The sequence below is a fragment of the Ambystoma mexicanum genome, chromosome 11 (assembly GCF_040938575.1).
Source record: "Ambystoma mexicanum isolate Mex_15411 chromosome 11, UKY_AmexF1_1, whole genome shotgun sequence".
In the NCBI taxonomy this organism is placed as follows: domain Eukaryota; kingdom Metazoa; phylum Chordata; class Amphibia; order Caudata; family Ambystomatidae; genus Ambystoma; species Ambystoma mexicanum.
In genome coordinates this window covers 828837382-828855244 of record NC_090934.1, presented here as the reverse complement: position 1 = coordinate 828855244, position 17863 = coordinate 828837382, and the positions used below count along the sequence as shown (strand labels likewise).

General features: G+C 43.1%; 1 protein-coding gene across 1 annotated transcript in view; it reads left to right on the top strand.

Annotated features, from left to right (window-relative positions):
• The window catches only part of ABCC8 (ATP binding cassette subfamily C member 8), a 1583626-nt gene that overhangs the window by 524977 nt on the left and 1040786 nt on the right, over positions 1 to 17863 (top strand). The window contains exon 8 of the mRNA XM_069623778.1: positions 2630 to 2818. Within this exon, the coding sequence (XP_069479879.1) occupies positions 2630 to 2818 (189 nt within the window). The remainder of the gene's footprint in view (positions 1 to 2629; positions 2819 to 17863) is intronic.

Sequence of the window (17863 nt, the reverse complement as noted above, 5' to 3'; positions counted from 1 at the left end):
TTACCAAAAATGCACTTGTGGCATATGGGTAACAGTTTAAACTGAATTCTAGCTGCCACTGGGAGCCAATGTAACTTTTTCCCTGCTATGGTCATTGGCGCTGATCTTTTCATCTGGAAGATGAAACGGATGGGTGCATTTTGGATTTTTTGCAACTGTTGGACTTCGGCCTTACTTGCACCTCCTAATAGTCAGTTGCAATAATCAACATGTAGGAGGATCACTGCTCTCACGAGTTTGGTACAATTTTCTATTGCAATCAGTGGTGATACCTGACTAAATACTTTAAGGTGATAGTTGGTGCTGGTGGTAATAGCTGATTTGTGGGCTTCGCAGTCTAAGTTTTCTTCCATTTATGTGTCCAACGTCTTCACCTTCTGTACTACCTTGATTTGGCTGCCATCAATAATAAAATTTGCATATCTCTTATCTAAATTGGTTTGTGTCTGCCGAGGGACAAAAAGCATAAACTCAGTCTTGGGCGCTTTCAAACAGAGCTAATTAGTGGATATCCAACATTTTATCTTATGGTATACTGCATTCAACATCTGTTGATCCTTCTCATAATCACCAGTACTATCTAGAACCAGCTGGAAATCATCAGCATAATTACAGAAAAATATCTTATGTAGTCCTAGATGGCCACATAGAGGGAGGATGTAGATTTTGAATAACAAGGGAGAAAGACACGCCCCCTGTGGTACTCTGAATGTTATGATTTGGGAGTCGGACGCACTATCGCCCCAGTGCACACGTGACTGGCGGCCCTCTACGAATGACCTAAGCCAAGAAATGGCCTCCATAGAGAGCTCCAACTTGGCTGTCTGGACGTAGGACTGTAACTGTATGGTAGCCGCTTTATCAACAAGCTTAAGAAAAAATAAGGTGTTGGTAATAGGTCTTAAGTTGGCTGCATCAGTAGGTTCCAGTCGTACTTTGTTTTTGCAACGGTGTAACTGCCACGCTCTTTATAGACTGGGGGATAACGCCAGTTCAGAAGGACGAATTCACAAATCTACAAAGAAAGGTGGCAAACAAGTCCGTGTGTTTCAAGATATACTTTGACGGAAGTAGTTCTCCCGGACAGCTAGTAGGGTGCATGGTTTTAAGTATGTTAAGCATTTCAGCTGTGGTAGATTCCTTAAACCTGAACCCAGTGGGCTGCTCCAATTGAGTTGTAATTACTGACTTCAGATTTAACAATTTTTTTAAAGGATTGTTTCTTGTATCTCAATTGGATTTTGGTTAGAGGTCAAAACTGGTAGGGAGGGTACCAGAGCTTCCTTCTTGATTTTGTCTTGTGCTTTCAGTAATTTATCGGCAAAGGCCCTCTGTACTCGATTACAGTCATCAGCTGTGGGTTTAATAGAAGGGCTAGAAACAACAGGTTTTTCCCATGTTCTAAAAAGATGAAAAAGTTATTTCGTCTGATTCCCTGCCAAATTAATTTTATCATTGTAAAAAGGTTTTTTTTGCCTCAGCAGTTTTGATCCTGTAGATCTTCTCTTTAGATTTCCAGGCCAACAGATTCTCTGTGGAGCCATCCTTACACGAAGCATGTTCAGCTTGTCTTTTTTTTAGTCCTAAGTTCAGCCAGTATTGGGGAAAACCATTTATGGCGATTAGGTAGGTCTCTGACAGTTTTGTCTTTCACTGGGGCATGTTTAGCAAGCATTTTTGTGATCTCCTTGTTATAATTACTTATCAGTATTTCTGGACCATCAAGGTCGTTGATATTGGTCATCAGTGATTGCATCCAGCTGACCAAAATAGGGGCAGTAACACCCTTAAAGTTCCGAGTGTTAACTATATGTGGAAGCTCATTAGGTATGTTGCTCCAGTGTTCACAGTTATGCACCAGCGTTGGGCAATGTTGCAACCGTATTTACACCCTCCAGCACAAACAACAATGACATTCGCTCACTGTGAGTTGACAATCCCAGCTCCACATGCAGAAAAGTCATCATATGTTCAATGTGGCAGCATGTCCTCATGCCACAATCATTTGCTGTTAGCTCGCATTGTCGGTAAAATGGCGGAGTGAATTATGCAGTCGCCTCTTTGATCTGTATAATACATGCAGTTACAGGCTTGAATCCTGCCAGGGTTGAATACGCCCTAAATGAGAGAGTAATAACACATGTTATTCCACTGATTAGAAGATGGAGTATTCTGTCATGAAGTGCTACACACTGCTAATAACAATGTGACTGCTGTAGGTGGCATGCTGGGCTGCAGTCAATGCACAATCTGTGTACACGTCACTAGTTTAATCACTAATGCCTAATTACACTTCATCATATTCCATCATGTGGTCTGGCTATATTTTCTGTCCAGGTTCATATTCTATATCTTTATCCAGTGCTTAGATTTTTGTACCAGTGCTAGGCAATTCTGCACAGGTGCAGTGAGGTTATGCAACAGTACCTGCATTGGTTGACCAGCACAACAATGACATATGCTCCAAATGACCAGTGCAAAGAAGGCATGATGTACCAGCTGTTTGGTGCAAATGACAGCACCAAACTTCTGGCAGCAGTGCAACATTGCCCAACACTGACCTATTCATTTAATCTTTGTTTGTTAAAGCTTTATTTATAAAATACCCAATCCTCTGTTTACCTTTCAGAGAAAAAGGTCTCCATGCACACAAGGACCAAAATCCATCTGGTTTGCGCTCTGCTACGCTTTTGGGAGGCCGCTGATGCTCAGCAGCGTCTTCCGTGTGATGGCAGATTTGCTAGGCTTCGCCGGCCCGCTGTGCATTTCTGGAATAGTTCACCATCTCAGCAATGAGAATAAGACCTTTCACCCACAGGTATGATCTGGTATATATGTAATGCTGGTAAATGTGTTCTTTGTTCTTCTCAAGTTTTGTTGGTTAGCTGCCAGTGTTAAAAGAAGGATTGTGCAATTAAATGACGCAAAGCCAAAATATTTCAGTTGCACTTAAATGTTCCATTTTCAGAAAAAGCTGTATCAAGACAAATTGACCTCAGTTAATAAATCTTTCATAAAGAGCAATTCATCATTTATAACGCGCTCTGTTCAGCGTAGTCTTGCTTCCGAGACGAGTGCAATGCCCCTCAGCTATTCTCCTCTCATCACGCGAAGTGACCACTGGTCCATGTTCTGTTTCACTTAAAATGCAACTAATCGAATTAAATAGCTGCATTTGTGGATTATATTGAAATTGCAGAAGAAAACCGGAATTAGGGTGAGTAGGGAACTGGTTAGGGAAAGGGGCGTCACATGAGTGTTTGTTTAGGATTGGAGATTGTAATCAGCAGATTTTCGCTAGCATGGATGGGATCCCGCTGAAGAGCGACTGGGGACCATGTTAATGTACAATCCTTACAGCAGAGGTAGATTACCTGTCACCCTCTAGATGGTTTGGCCTACAATTCCCATAAGGGTCCCATAAGGGTTGGAAGGTTAGCTCAGGCACAACGTGTTTATCTAGGAAGCAAGACAATGCCACGCAACACAGGTTCAAATCCCGATCCTGAACCTAGAAGCCCCTCGTTGGTATTAAGTGTGTTAAAAAAGAACAATTATAAATTATTATAATCACGCACCACTGTCTAGGCTACAGTGGGTAGGTGGGAGTGAGAGTTGTAGGCAAACCATCTAGAGTCTGGTTTACAAAAGTGTTTTACAGTAATGCATTCTCATTAAATAAACGGACTGTATGGGAAGGTTGGCTCCAAATGCCTTATAGTAATGGTTGGCAGTTGCAAGGAAGAAGCAGAGCATGAGGAGGGAGGACATTGAAGGTGGATTCAAGAATTTGGCAAGTAAGTCATTAATTATCAGGCAGATGCTTCAATGTAATGTTCTGGTCGATCTTTAACACCATTTATTTTGAACCAGAATATGTGCCTCTTACGTAATATTTGTGTTACTGAACGTATATTATGTTAAAGAAATGCACAGTCTATCTATGAAAAAGCAGGGGAGAACGTCTAGAAAAAAGAAGCACTGCTAAAGCCAAGAGTCTGGGAATTTTCACAGATACATTAGTTTATCTATGTTTACTTTTTTTATTTTATACAGTCGAACAATTCAACTTTTAAAATATCATATCAATAACATTACATTACATCAAATCACTCCCAAAATTCATCTTGAATAAGAGAAATCTTTCTCCAAAAAATAGACAAGTGTTGAATGGAAGACTCCAAGTTGCCACACATAAACAGTTGCCAAACTTCTTCTATGTCTGGCCACTGCCATCGGGCTATCGCACCAAGGGACCTTTCCCTAAATTGCACCAAAGCTTTACAACTCAATAAAAGATGTTTAGCAGTCTCAATGCTGTCCCCACCACATAGAAGGCAGAGACGGCGATAGCTAGCTATAGAACCCCACACCCCAACTATTTCATGTGTCTTGAGGATGTTTAACTTTACCTTTAGGTAATCCCATACAGAGGGGTTTCCAAGGAAGCTAGAGGTGTCGTTTGGCACATTTACTCTGTTCAGGTAATAATATGCAATACATTTTGCCACATAGCTCTTTGAAGAAGGATCTATTGTTAGCTGAGTGAGAACAATTGCCCTCATAAATGTTTTGTATTTCAGAAAGGGCCGGTCCAATGCTTCGTTTGGTGCAAGAGCAAGTAATCTCCTTGCTACAAACCAGATTTTGATTAGGCAGCTGCTGGGCATAACATTGAGTCTAGATTTTAACGCTACATACAGTATGAACAGCGTTGAGTCCGCCCCAGCATTATGTATCTTCCAGACCAGGTACATACAGCTTAATTGTGTATTGGTATCACATAAAACTCTAAATAGGGCTTTTCAATAGATGTCATGAGGGCAGTCTAAGTAATCTCTTGATTATCAAGGCTTCCAGTAGGCTGGTTTCCCTAGCCAGCCCCAGACCCCACATTTCTCCACCGTATAAAATAACAGAGACGATCATAGACTGGTACAGTTGTAAAATTGCACCTATAGAATAGCCACCGCCCTTAGAGGCAAAGGCACTTATGGCATCCACCATTGTTACAGACTTTAGTGTGCTCAAGGTGCTTAAATCCCCTTAGCCCTTCATCCAGGTCGATGCCCAGGTATTTGAAAACCGGGACAACTTCCACTATGGCGCCTTCCACCTTAGCTGCCTTTGGGCAAAACACCATGGTTTTGGTTTTGTCCGTATTTATTAGCAAAGAGTTGGATTTTGCAAAGTCTGCTAATTTTTTCAAGGACAACTGCAGGCCCAACTGAGTTGTGTCCCGGACCAAGTCATTGGCGTAACCCAAACAAGACGCAGCTCTATCGCCAAGTCATGGTGGGCAGAATGGCTGGGAAATAATCCTCCCAGGTGGGCTAGGTGGATGTTGAATAATATGGGTGCCAATGTGCACCCTTGCTTAAGACCCTTGGTGGTTATAATACAGGTAGTTGTCCTGCCGGCCTGGTTAATACGGACCTTCACTCGGGTGTGATCATGAAAATGAATTATCATCTTCAGAAGAGCTGATGGTATACCAGGTGCCAGCAATTTGTTCCAGAGCGTCGCCCTGTCGACGGTGTCAAACGCTGCACTGAAATCAATGAATGCTGCGTACACTGTTGACCCGCGCATAAGCCATGCCTCCTGGATAGCAGTGTGCAGGGCCAAGCAATTGATTTTGGTGTTGGAGCCTTTACAGAAGCCAGTCTGTTTGAAATGGATGATGTTATACTTGCTAGACCATTCTCTAAGTTTCAAAAGTAATATATGACAGAAGATCTTAGAACAAGTGTCCAGCATTGCCAGCAAGCGATAATTTATTGGCTCTGAATGGGTTCCTTTCTTTTGTATAGGCACGATTATACCATCACGCCATGAAGGTAGCATTATTTGCACCTGGCTGAAACAAACGGATAACCAATGGAGAGCCTCAGCCCAAAGGGCAGGGTTTCACTTAATAAGAGAACAGCAGATCCCATCCGGGCTGGGGGTGCAAGACGATTTGCATGTAGAAATTATTCTATGAATGTCACAGATGTTTTTCACATAAACCCATCTATGCTGACTCAAAGACACTAGAACATCACTCAGGCATCCACCTCCAAAATGTTGGACTACAAATGCTTCCCATTCTGGCCCCACAGCCCCATTTATGTTCCTAGCTTACCTGACTGGCCATTGGTGATTTTCCAAAACAGGACAGAATCATGGGTTAGCGAGGAGTGTACAAGGAGATGCCAGATATACCAATCCCTATCGGGCCTGTGCCTCCTAAACCACCCAGCATACTCCCTTTTTAAGGCCTTTGCCCGTAGTGCCTAGGAAGGCGAATTTGGAGACTCTCGGGACAGTGCACACAGGGCTTGATGAAGAGATCTTTTCCTCTCCTTGATTCCCTCGTCAAACTGATGGACACGTTTTTTATTTGTTTTAGTACCTGTCCTGTTTTTGATTGTGCCTCTTGACACAGAGCAGGCCCTGATGCTTTCCATACAGGCCTGAAAGTGGCTTATGGCTGTGGGCCCATCTATGGCCCCTGGGAGGATTTGAGCAGTACCCAAGAGCCTAACTAGCTATCAAGAGTTTCCGGGGCTGTGGCAGTTGCCCTCTCCAGATTCCCCTTGTGTAAGGAAATGCGACTCAAGGCTGAGTTGACATGCACTTGCCGAGGATGAGTAGAGGTGGTAGTTACTTCCCCCAGATTTAACAAGATCCTGAAGGAAGGTGGTCACTTTCATCCCAGTGCGAGACCTGCATGTCCTTTACCAGATCACATTGATTGGGCTCAAAAACATAGTCTATGATGCTACTTGATCTGTTCCCAATCCATGTATAGCTAGGTGGATTGTCAAATGGATAGGAGCTGTTGACCATGCTGTAGTTGTATGAATACAGCAGTTCAGCTCAGCTGAAACCTCACCAGCAGGGCTTATCTAATCTGCCATGTTGCAGGGGGGAAGAAGTGTACCCCGATTCACTTGTGAGCAGACAGACAGCCCTCAGGATACTTGTGTTAAAGTCCTCACAGATGATTACCGGAGCACCTTGGCCCAAATGATTAAGACAAGTGTTTAAAGTCCAAATTATCAAGAAAGGTTTTTACAGCCCTGAGAGTCGATGCATGGCCCCTTTTGTAGGGGGATCGTATGCATTGACAATGTAGAGAGCTTTCTTAGGTGTTGAGGCCACACCCTCGGATGCTCAGACTTTACCCACCAAAACATTCTCTACACCAAGGCCCACAGCTTTTAAAGACAAAGGTTTCTTGACACCCAATGCCAGCCCTCCTTTCAGGCAGCCTTTCATACCCTGAACAGCCAGAGAAGAAAGAGTGGTCTAACCATCGATCACTATATCAGAGGTGAGCCATTTTTCCTTTAGAGCTATAATTAAAACATTGTCAATAAAATCAAGTAATCTACCTGTTCAAAAAGATGTGTGTTCCCTCGAGTGTTCCAATTCAGGAGCAAAGAGCAGCCACTAGGATCACAGCTAGGAGTGGGCAGTTCCAGGCGGGTCCACCAAATTGGCCAGCAAGGTCCAATGGGATTTGTGAGCCTTTTCGGCCATAGTAGGTTTATTACTCAAGCGCTTCACTGATGAAACAGAAGAGGGGCTGGGGCTGGTGGTTTCTTTGTCAGCAGACACTTTAATCATATGCCCAGGTATTCGCATCATGCATCACATTTTGCCTAGGTGCATATTTCCTTGGAGGAGTTCAATGGCCCATGGAGGCTGAGTGAGCGAGGTGCCTGGCAAATGACGATTGAAGGGGTGCCGTCTTTTGTCAGATAAGAAGAACAGGTTATTGAGGGTGTCATGCCAGTTGGCTTGAGATTGGAGCATGTACTCAGCAGTTTTGGCTAGTTAAAGGGTAACCTGGAGGAAAAATGTGGAGGTTTCTGGCAGGTAAATGGTGATGAGCAGCCATTGCCCACTTTACTAATAGGTTTGAGGAGCCTCCCTTCGGATGGTGGGACGCTTGTGGCAGCAGAGAGAGGATGCGAAGGGGGTTGCATATGCCAGCTGAGGCGGACATTGTCAAATGCTACTTGGGAAATCAGAATGTCTGGAATGGAGTTATAGTCTCCATTCCAAGCATTCTGATGAGAGGTCAATAATGCCTTCCATGTGTTCATTTACATTAGAAGAGAGAACCCGTTACTGGCAGCACCAGCCAACAAAGCCATCTGACCTGTTCTCACGTTAATGACGTTCATTTAGTCGGCATGCTTCTCAGCATTCTGACGAACGAATCGCTCTGTCAATGTACAATTGCGTGCCACCAGTTAAGCAAGGTATCAACAGGGATGGGTATATGGCCTTCTAAAGTTGATCATTGAGGTCTGAACCACCCTCTCTAAAACTAGCAATCAGGAAGCACTTAAACAAAACCAGCAAAGATATTCTGGTACTTTCTCTATATTACTTCCACTGGCATGCTTCATTGAAGCTTACCACTCCTTTGTGATTTCTCAGTGTGAGGTAAAACAGAACGTATTCTTTGTGGGTCTGCAAAACCCATTTCTTGTATTGCATGCATGGCTGCCTAGTTCCGGCAGAGTGCTTCTGCAATGCCACCACACTCTCAGGTACACTTCCACATTTCCACCTGGAAGTGGAGTGAGAGAACTAGTGGTATGCCTGATCATGGGGCTGATCAAGTGGTATTATTATATATGATTTGCAAGTGCCACTATCCCACCCATATAACTGACTTTAATCTCTGACAGTTTCTACCTAGGCTTCAAGTTGCAGAGAGCCGATGGTGCCTGAGACATCCATGTGAGCTCCATTTCTGCTATGACAGTTGGGCACAAGCATGTCACATTACTTGCCTCTTGGTAGACAGCGCAGACCACGTCCTCTGGCGATGGCCCATCTAGGGCGACCTTGCTAATATTGGTTTATTTTCAACCACTTCCAACAACCAGGCTGTTTGAAGCTCATTGGATATTTATTAATGAGATTCAGAGAAGGCAGAACATGGGTAAAAATAGCTAATTCCCATGCACTCCATGTTGCTGTAAATATCCATTGGAATCACAATTCGTAATAAGGTGGCATTTTAAAAACAATTGATATTTAAAATATTACATATTTTACCTTCACCAGCATAGTTATAAAGAATCCCTTGGTGTTATATACATAAAGTGGTGTTGGATGATCTGGAATATTGGATGTCTCTATATGTTGACAGAAGCATTAGTAGCAGTTAACCGTGTGAAGCATCACGCACATATTTTTCATGGAGAGCAGGAAGGTACCTCGACACTCAGGATTGACCGTGTTTCATGATGACCAACTGGATCTAAATTAGGATTGGGTTTGAAACTCCCACCCCAATGAAGTTCTAGCCAAGATAGTGTGATCACTGTGTACTGTATCCTTGGAGGGGACTTTCATTAATGGCAGCAACGCGGCGTTATCTGACGGCAAAGGCGATGGGGAAACTTCAGTTTCCCAAGCACAGGCTCCCGACCCCATCAGACAGGCAGGCAGCCTTGTTACAGGGACGACACCCGGTGGCAGTGGCACTCTCACAGCCCCTTCCACTAAGCACACAACCCACGGCCGAGACTCTAAACGTTCGTCGACCAAAGGCCCACGCATGACGTCTATTGAGAGGTCCATAGAATCACTGTCCTCTGGGCACTCGAGGTCCCGATCGCCACATGACATCCCCCGACTGTCGAAAGACAGAACAGACGTTGTGACTAAATCCATTCCAAACGTTGCACGTCAGTAGATGTGACTTTGGATCACTCTGTAGCCGAAGTTCTACGTTCTTTGTCGAAAACGGTAAAAAAAAACCTATACAGCCGGGACTGGCCCATTTGGTTAAAAAACACATCCCAGAAGGCATAATGAAGGGGAGGGAGTCCAAGAAGAAGTCTTCTAAAACCAAAAGGTCCCATAAAGATAGGTCCCCATTCAAGGGTAAGGACTCACAGGAACAGGATTCCTTGTCTACAGCCCTAAAGAAAAAGGTTCAGCCTTCATCACAAGTCCCAATCACTCCTCAGGATCAGGGGTTTCCATTGGAGGCTATGTCTATTCCTAGCTCTACCCAATGGACATGTGAGGATATTGATAGGATCATGAGAAGGATGACCTTCATGGCAAACATTTTTGAAAAAGGCCCTAATTCTTCAGTCCACCCCACCCACAACAGCGCCCTCTAGTCCCTGTATCAGCCACTGCTTCTCAACCCCCTTCAAAGAGGTCTTGCCCCGATACCCTAACTATTCCATCGCAGCAAGACCCGCAAGTCATTGACCTGTATGACCCGGATACTGACACTGAGGACCCATATGTAACCCAAGAGACTGAAGACCCTTACTATAGTGATGATGATGAAGAGCCAGACATGTATAACATGGACTCTCCCATCAACCAGGATCCTACGGTGGCAGATTCACCTATAGATAACCATCTACTACTAAACAACATGCTCATCAAGGCAGCTGAGCACTTCCAGATAAAAAAGCAGGAAACTCAACAAGACAAATACTTTGTTGATGACATTTTGGGGGATAAAAAGGCTGTGACTCAGTTCATTCCCCTCCTGCAGTCTATTCAGCAAAAAGATACAACCATCGCTGGAAACGCCTAACCAGACGTGGGCAGTTAATCCCTGCATTGAGAAGCTCTTCCGACCTGCTCCATCTGACCCTTTCTATATCAGTGGACAGCTCAAACCTGACTCTCTTGTAGTTACAACAACAAGGAAGAGAGCGGGAACACCCCTAGCCACTTCTTAGGCACCTCCGGACAAGGAGAGTAAGAAGCTGTACACAATGGGGAGGAAAGTGGCCTCTTCGACTGCCTTTCAGGTGAGGTTAGCTAATAACTCCATTCTTTTGGTGAGTTATAACTGCCATAAATGGGATGAGGTTTCAGCTTTGTTGTCATCAGCCCCTGAACCCCTTAAGGCACAATTGGCCCTTGTGGCTGCAGAAGGCAGGGCAGTTTCAAGCTGCATGTTAAAGAGTAATATGGACGCCGCTGACAATGCGGGAAGGATTATTACAGAGAGAATATTTATTAAGCATCAAACTTGGCTACGCCAACCCGGCTTCAAGCAAGAGATACAAGCCACACTTCTAATATGCCCATTGAGCCCAACGTACTCTTTGGAAAGGCCGTTGAAGGCGCCTTCAAAACTGCTATAGAGGAATACAATACACTAAAGTCATTGGGCCAGCTAACCAATAAACCCACTGGTCAGAGAGGCAATAGTAATTTTCATCGCTCACGTGGACAGAATTCACAGAGGGGTTCAGGCTATAATCAGAATCCTGGGGTTACAATCAAGGCCAAGCCTCACCAGGTTACCATAGTGCACAGCGCAGATCCCGCGGGCAGCGAGGTCCTCCTCGTCTAGCGGTGGTACCACACCTCAAAAACAGTGACTACCCGCTTCAGGTGCCCTCCCATGCTTCTCCAGTAGGAGGGCATATTTTAAACTTCACCCAATCATCAGAGGGTATAACCTCAGACAAATGTGTGCTATCCACCGTAGCAGGCGATTATTGTGTAGAGCTCATCCAGTGACCCCGGAACCATCCCCTGCACCAGAAAACTGACTCGATGGAGGACCAACACATCCTCCTCGTAGAAATCACAACTCTGTTCCAGAATGACTCCATAGAAATCGTCCCAGCCAACCAGATAAACAAGTGTATTTATTCAACCTACTTCCTTGTGCCAGAGAAAGATCTAACAATGCACCCAGTTTTAGACTTACACCCTGCAAACAAATATGTCAAGCCACAAAAGCTCTGCTAAAGCGGGGGGATTACATGGCAACATTGGATATGAAAGATGCTTATTTTCATATTTCAATGTTCCCAGCACACAGAAGATTCTTGTGGTTCAAGTTAGCAAACCAGCACTACCAATTCAAAGTGCTACACTTCGGAATAGTATCGGCACCATGGGTATTCACAAAGGTACTGGCAGTGGTGGCAGCACACCTGCGCAGGAAGGTAATCCCAGTGTACCCTTACCTGGACGATTGACTGATAACTGGGGAGACTCCCCACGTTTGCAGGCAAAACATTCAAAGAACTATCAACCTTCTTTTTCAATTGGGCTTCTCAATAAATGAGAAAAAATCAAGCCTAGTGCTGAGCACAACCAAACAGTTTGTAGAAGCTGTAATAAACTCAGAAGAGGGGTTGGTCTTTCCATCAGAGCAAAGAGTACAAAACATGTTAGTACAAATTCCTCATTATCAAGCCAGCTGCCAGATAAGCGTACGCAAAGCTATGCATTTGCTAGGCATGATGACATCTTGCATTTACCTGGTACCACACGTGCGCCTGTGCATGCGAACCATGCACGATTGTTTGGTGAAACAGTAGTCTCAGGCAAGTGGTCAGTGGGACAACACTAGTACAAAACCTTCGCTGGTTGACAAGGGAAAATCTGTTGAAGGGAAAACCCTTCCACGATCCAGAAGTGCAAGCGGTTGTCACAATAGATGCCTCACATGCCGGGTGGGGGGCTCATTACCTTCACCACACAGCACAAGGTTTGTGGACTCATGCTACGGCACAGAATCACATCAATCTGCTGGAACTACTGGCGGTGTTCAAGGCCCTTCAGGCATTCCAGATACACCTAGCAAACCAATCGGTGCAATTCCTCACCGACAGCACTACAGCGATGTTTTACATCAACAAACAGGGGGCACACATTCTCCAAATCTGTCCAAGCTAGCGCGACAAATTTGGAAATGGTCACTCAAACAGAAAATATTCCTATCATCACAGCACGTTCCAGGGGAATTCAACTCTCTGGCAGACTCATTGAGCAGAGATCCCCGAACAGAGGAAAACAAATGGCAACTATACACAAAGGTCGTAGAGCACCTCTTCTCTCAATGGGGTTTCCCCACAATAGACTTGTTCGCTACAAGCGAAAACAGTCAATGCCCAGACTTTGTATCCAGGTTCCCCTAGATATGCTCCAATGGGAATGTCCTAGGGATGAACTGGTCAGGGAAATTTGCTTATGCTTTTCCCCCGACGGCCCTCATGAACGGGGTGGTGAACAAGATCTTTGAACTTTGAAGCATGGCTACTGAAGTCATACAGTTTGGACATCCTAACCTACCACATAGGTGTATGGATATCCTGAAGGAATCACAAAAGCCTAATACTAGACACTGTTATTTTGACAAGTGGAGGACATTTATAATTTGGTGCCATTCTAAACTAACCCATAGAATGCATGAAATTATATGTATGCTATATAATAGTGTTATTGGAATTTCAAAAGTGATATATAGATGTATATTTCAAAGTGTATGGACAATTATTAGAGGTCTTGAGGATAGACACCATTTTTTTACCCTGCTGTGTAACTCTAAAATGTCACATTAGTCTGTCTAAGTAGATGGACAAAAGCATGACAGGCCATTGTGCACACTATTGTGTACACAATATGCCTAAACTACAAAACATCAAACACACCCACGTGTACACACAGAAGAAACCATAAACATACATTATTCTACAGTGGGTGATGTTGGAGCAGAGAAAAAACGTTGCCCTATTTTAAATATTGATATCACGGTACATTACATTTGAAGACAAGCTGCGTCATGCCCTGAAAATGTCTGATGTAGCACTGGCAAAGGACGACTTAGGTGCCAAGTGCCCTCAGCGGCCCAGAGGCCTCAATGTGGCTTGCTGAGATCTCAATTAGAGATACCTGAATGACTTTTGGAGGCATAATCTAGAAAGGTTTAACTAGTAGCCAGATTTTCTTAAATGTTAACATATGTTTTTCTTGTGTGACTAACACCTTCTTCAATTCCATCACTTGCCATAAGTCACCTGTTTTGCATTTTTCCAAATGAATAGCAATATCTTTAAGGCAAAGACAATGTGTACTCTAAATCGTCCAATACTCTGTAACTCAACCTTATTTTCTTTTAGCTACATGGCTGCAAATAATGCATTGCAGATAGAGAGGGATGTCACTAAGACTACTATGGGCCATCACACACTCCACCAGTAGGGCAATAGGTCTCTAAATTACCAAATCAGGTCTTTCCAGTCACTCATTCACTGTTCCAAAATGACAGCAGAGATATGAACCCCCCTTCCTCCCACGTGGCCCATTGCTCACGCTGGAGGTGAGAGGGTCTATACAGATCTATTGAGCTAAAAACATTACATACATTAAGTTTTAAAAACATTACATACATTAGGTTTGCTGGCCGGAGATATGTGTGCATTAGTCAACATGGTCTTCATTTGATCTGCTTCCATGGGAAGTCAGCAGGCATAACTCAGTGATCAGTTTTGAAAGACTATCTCCTTCCTCCGGTTCTCTATTTCTCTCCCTGTTCTTCTCTCTGTTCATAGCTTCCAAGCCACACTGGTTCAAGATCATGCTTCATTTTACCCTGGCCCTTTTCTCAGTGTTTGCTAGAATTTGGCAGCTTCAACTGTTGTGATGAAGAGGAACATGGTGCTGGAGAGACATAATAGGTATGTTTAGGACTGAGGGCAATGGATAAGGATACTTTACATGAGCAGAAGAGCAATCTACAAATTCAGACAAGAAAGCTTTATGGGAGGTATTTTGAGATTTAGAGATTCTGTGACAAAATGGGAGGTTTGTTAAGCCCATTTTACTCAGAAAATTATCTATGACACTCAAAATGCTCTTCACATTAGTTGGAGCATTAGCTACTCACAGCTGAAAGGGATTTGACCACAGTAGACATGTATATGTGAAAAGCTTAACTCTATTTGCCCAATACTCCTGTATTGCAATCATATTGCATACAGGTTTTTAATGGAGACACCAAGCTCTTGTGGATGAAGGCAAGATGTTGCCAACTTCCCATTTTACGAGTGAATTGTAGCTGAAAGAATTCCATAGAGCAAACATGCAGTGTATGTCTGATAGGAAAACAGCAGAGAGAGCTATTCGTTTACTTTTATTCAACGACAAAATGTAAATCAAAAAGACTTTGAAAAAACTATGATCTCTCTACCTTAAACGTTGCTTTTTATCAATGCAGCTGTTTTTCTTTCTGCTCTTGGCGATGGGCATTAATGTGACTAAAGCACTGGGAAATGATCATTCGGAAGTATTTAAGATTAGAAAAATGTTATTATGAATTATTGAAGGATCAATTTTATTCAGACAAAATGGAGATGGGTTGTAAGTTAATTGTGGTGGGGGGTGTTGGTTTTATGAGTCAGGTCAAAATAAGCAATTTATTTTATTTGAAATGAACCTCTGCTGCCTATTGTTTCCACTTTGGCCAAACTTCTGGATCAATTAATCTCATAGTCATATTAGCAGCCCTCCAAACCATATTTACTTGGTTATAAGATCCATCATGCAAGCATTGTATCATTAATGTAGATTCTGTTGCTTAACCAGAGACATATTTCTGGATATTTACATTGCTCCCCACCATAATTCCAGGCATCTTCCATATGCAGCAATGAATCCCAGATCTGATTGAGATGAGAGTATTCAATAGAATTCAGGACTTCATATGTTGTCCACTATGCACCATTGTGTCACATGCATCCCTAGCAAGCCAGGCACAGGTAGTATGCAACACAAAAGTATTATACTAGTTCACATAATCTGTGTGGTTGTCTTCCTTTGCTCTGCAATAACAATATGGAGACTCTTGCTTTCTTTCCCAGCCATTCAATGTTGTGTAACAATTTATTGAGTGACCACCCTCAACACAGGGATTTCCTTCCCTCCCCACTCAAGTTGTCATGCAACATACTGTTTAACAGATTTTTTTCTTCAGCCCTACTTCAGACACATATCATGCCCCTTGGAATCCATCCCGATGAGCTAACAATGAGCCAAGAACCAAGCCGGTGTACAGGAATTATATATTTGTATTTATTTAAATTAAAAGTAATAGAAATTTGCACAACAATGTCAAACACCACTTTATCCGTGGCGCAACACAATAATTTTCTCTCAACATAAATAAATCACAAAAGTAAGTTGAAAAGAACACAAATCACAATTCTTTACTTTCTTTAAATTTCACTTCAAGAAATAATTAGCGCTGGCCAGTGAACACATTTATAGACCTAGTGCTGTGCAATTTCAATTTTCCTGCATGCTTAAAAAGCTAGCAGTAGGATTTCAAGAGTGGTACACAGACATATGGAAATTATGATTTCACCCACGTTTGGTTTAAAATAAACACATGGTGATTAAGTGGTTTGTTTTTTCCGACTCCCCCTTTCTTTGGTCTGTGTTGGGGAAGTTGGACAAAAAGATTATACTGATTTAAGAACAAAAACACCTCTCTTCCTTTAAGAAGTTGAGGTCAACAGGATCAAAAGGATTACCCAATTAAAAGGCTATCATTTTTCAGCACACACTGGGAAGTGAACTTTGTTAATTTTGAATTTCAACAAAATCACCCCATAGTGTTCCACCAAATGGGGAATTAATTAAATTAATCTATTTATTTAAATATGCTAAGGATTTACACAGTTTTGCCCCCTATAAAGGGAAAGGATTTAAGGCAAGCAGACTCCCCACCTTTTGGTTTCCCAGAGCTCAGTTCTACTTACATAAAAAGCCTCTGTTTAAAGTTCAGGACAGTGAGCTGCATGTCCGGACCCTCTGGATAAATTGGGCAGGGGTCTGGTCACTCCACTCTCAAGGATGGCCTCCCCCTTTCCACTATAGGACCCAGTCAGCATTTAGGCCTTCCTAGCAATAGACAGCTCCACCCAGATGCACTCTCAGCAATCTCCTCTGGTGTTTCATTGAAGCTGTCAGATTGAAAGTTGGAGCAGCACTCATTCGAAGGTAAATTTCAGCAGCTGTGTCCCTTTCTCCTTGTATAGTCCCCCTTATATAGCAGCCATGACACCACTAATAATACAATCTTGGGGGAGTACCCTTCAAGAGGTCACACAAATAGGATTGGACAGTTACCCTTCTCTCTCCTCCCAAACCCAGCCTCCCAGTCGGGATTGGGTTAGGCGGCTAGAGCAAACGCATGGCAGCTTAATTTAAAGCCCCATTTGTTCGCATGTCAAATTTTTGCAAAAATGTAGTTACGTGGCAAAACTGCATAATTTTACTAGCAACTGCCATAACATATATGTTTTCCTTCTCAGTTAATCATGGGGAATTAAATAAGATGACAGCCAGGTCCGCACCATTTTGCACGAACATGTGGCACTTTTCTGCCATTTACGTAAAAAGCATAACAGTTATGAATATGTAATTTATTACCCATATTCCTAATTTTATCCTCCACCCGTTCACCAACTCTCACATTTGGAACATTTTCAGATCAGCCAGAAACCCAGTTTAACTGGTCATTACAGTTCCCTAACTCGTAGGTGCATTCATTTTATATCTCCAAAATCACCTGGAAATGAGCTAAACAATTGTACATACATGAATAAAAGCCTAATGGTGGCTGGGAGAGGGGCCTAAATGATAATAGTCCTTTTAAATTAATAGTAAATCTTCATGTGGGACAAATGGCAATTCTCCTGCCTACAGGCCATATGATCTCACTGGGCTCGTCTGTAACTAGAGTTTTTTCTTTATCAGTCTCTTTGAAGTGGGTTACCTGTTTGAAGTTGGAGTTTCAGGATACCTTAATTGAATTGTCTTCACAGCTCCCCTCTTCACACCTCCAGTCTACATTGTGGACATGCATAAGCCAGAAGTGTTGTGCACAGACAGCCAGTCTAAAGAACACTTGGTTTTCCACACCTTCCAAAGCAAGCCACATTTTATTGAAAGATGTAAACACTAGGCTGCCAGCCTTCAATTGTTGAAGTTCCTTGTGATATGTGTCCAACAGCCAGCAAAAGGGTGTGTCCCTGGCCTAGAGACACTTTTTTCATGTAAACAAAATGGC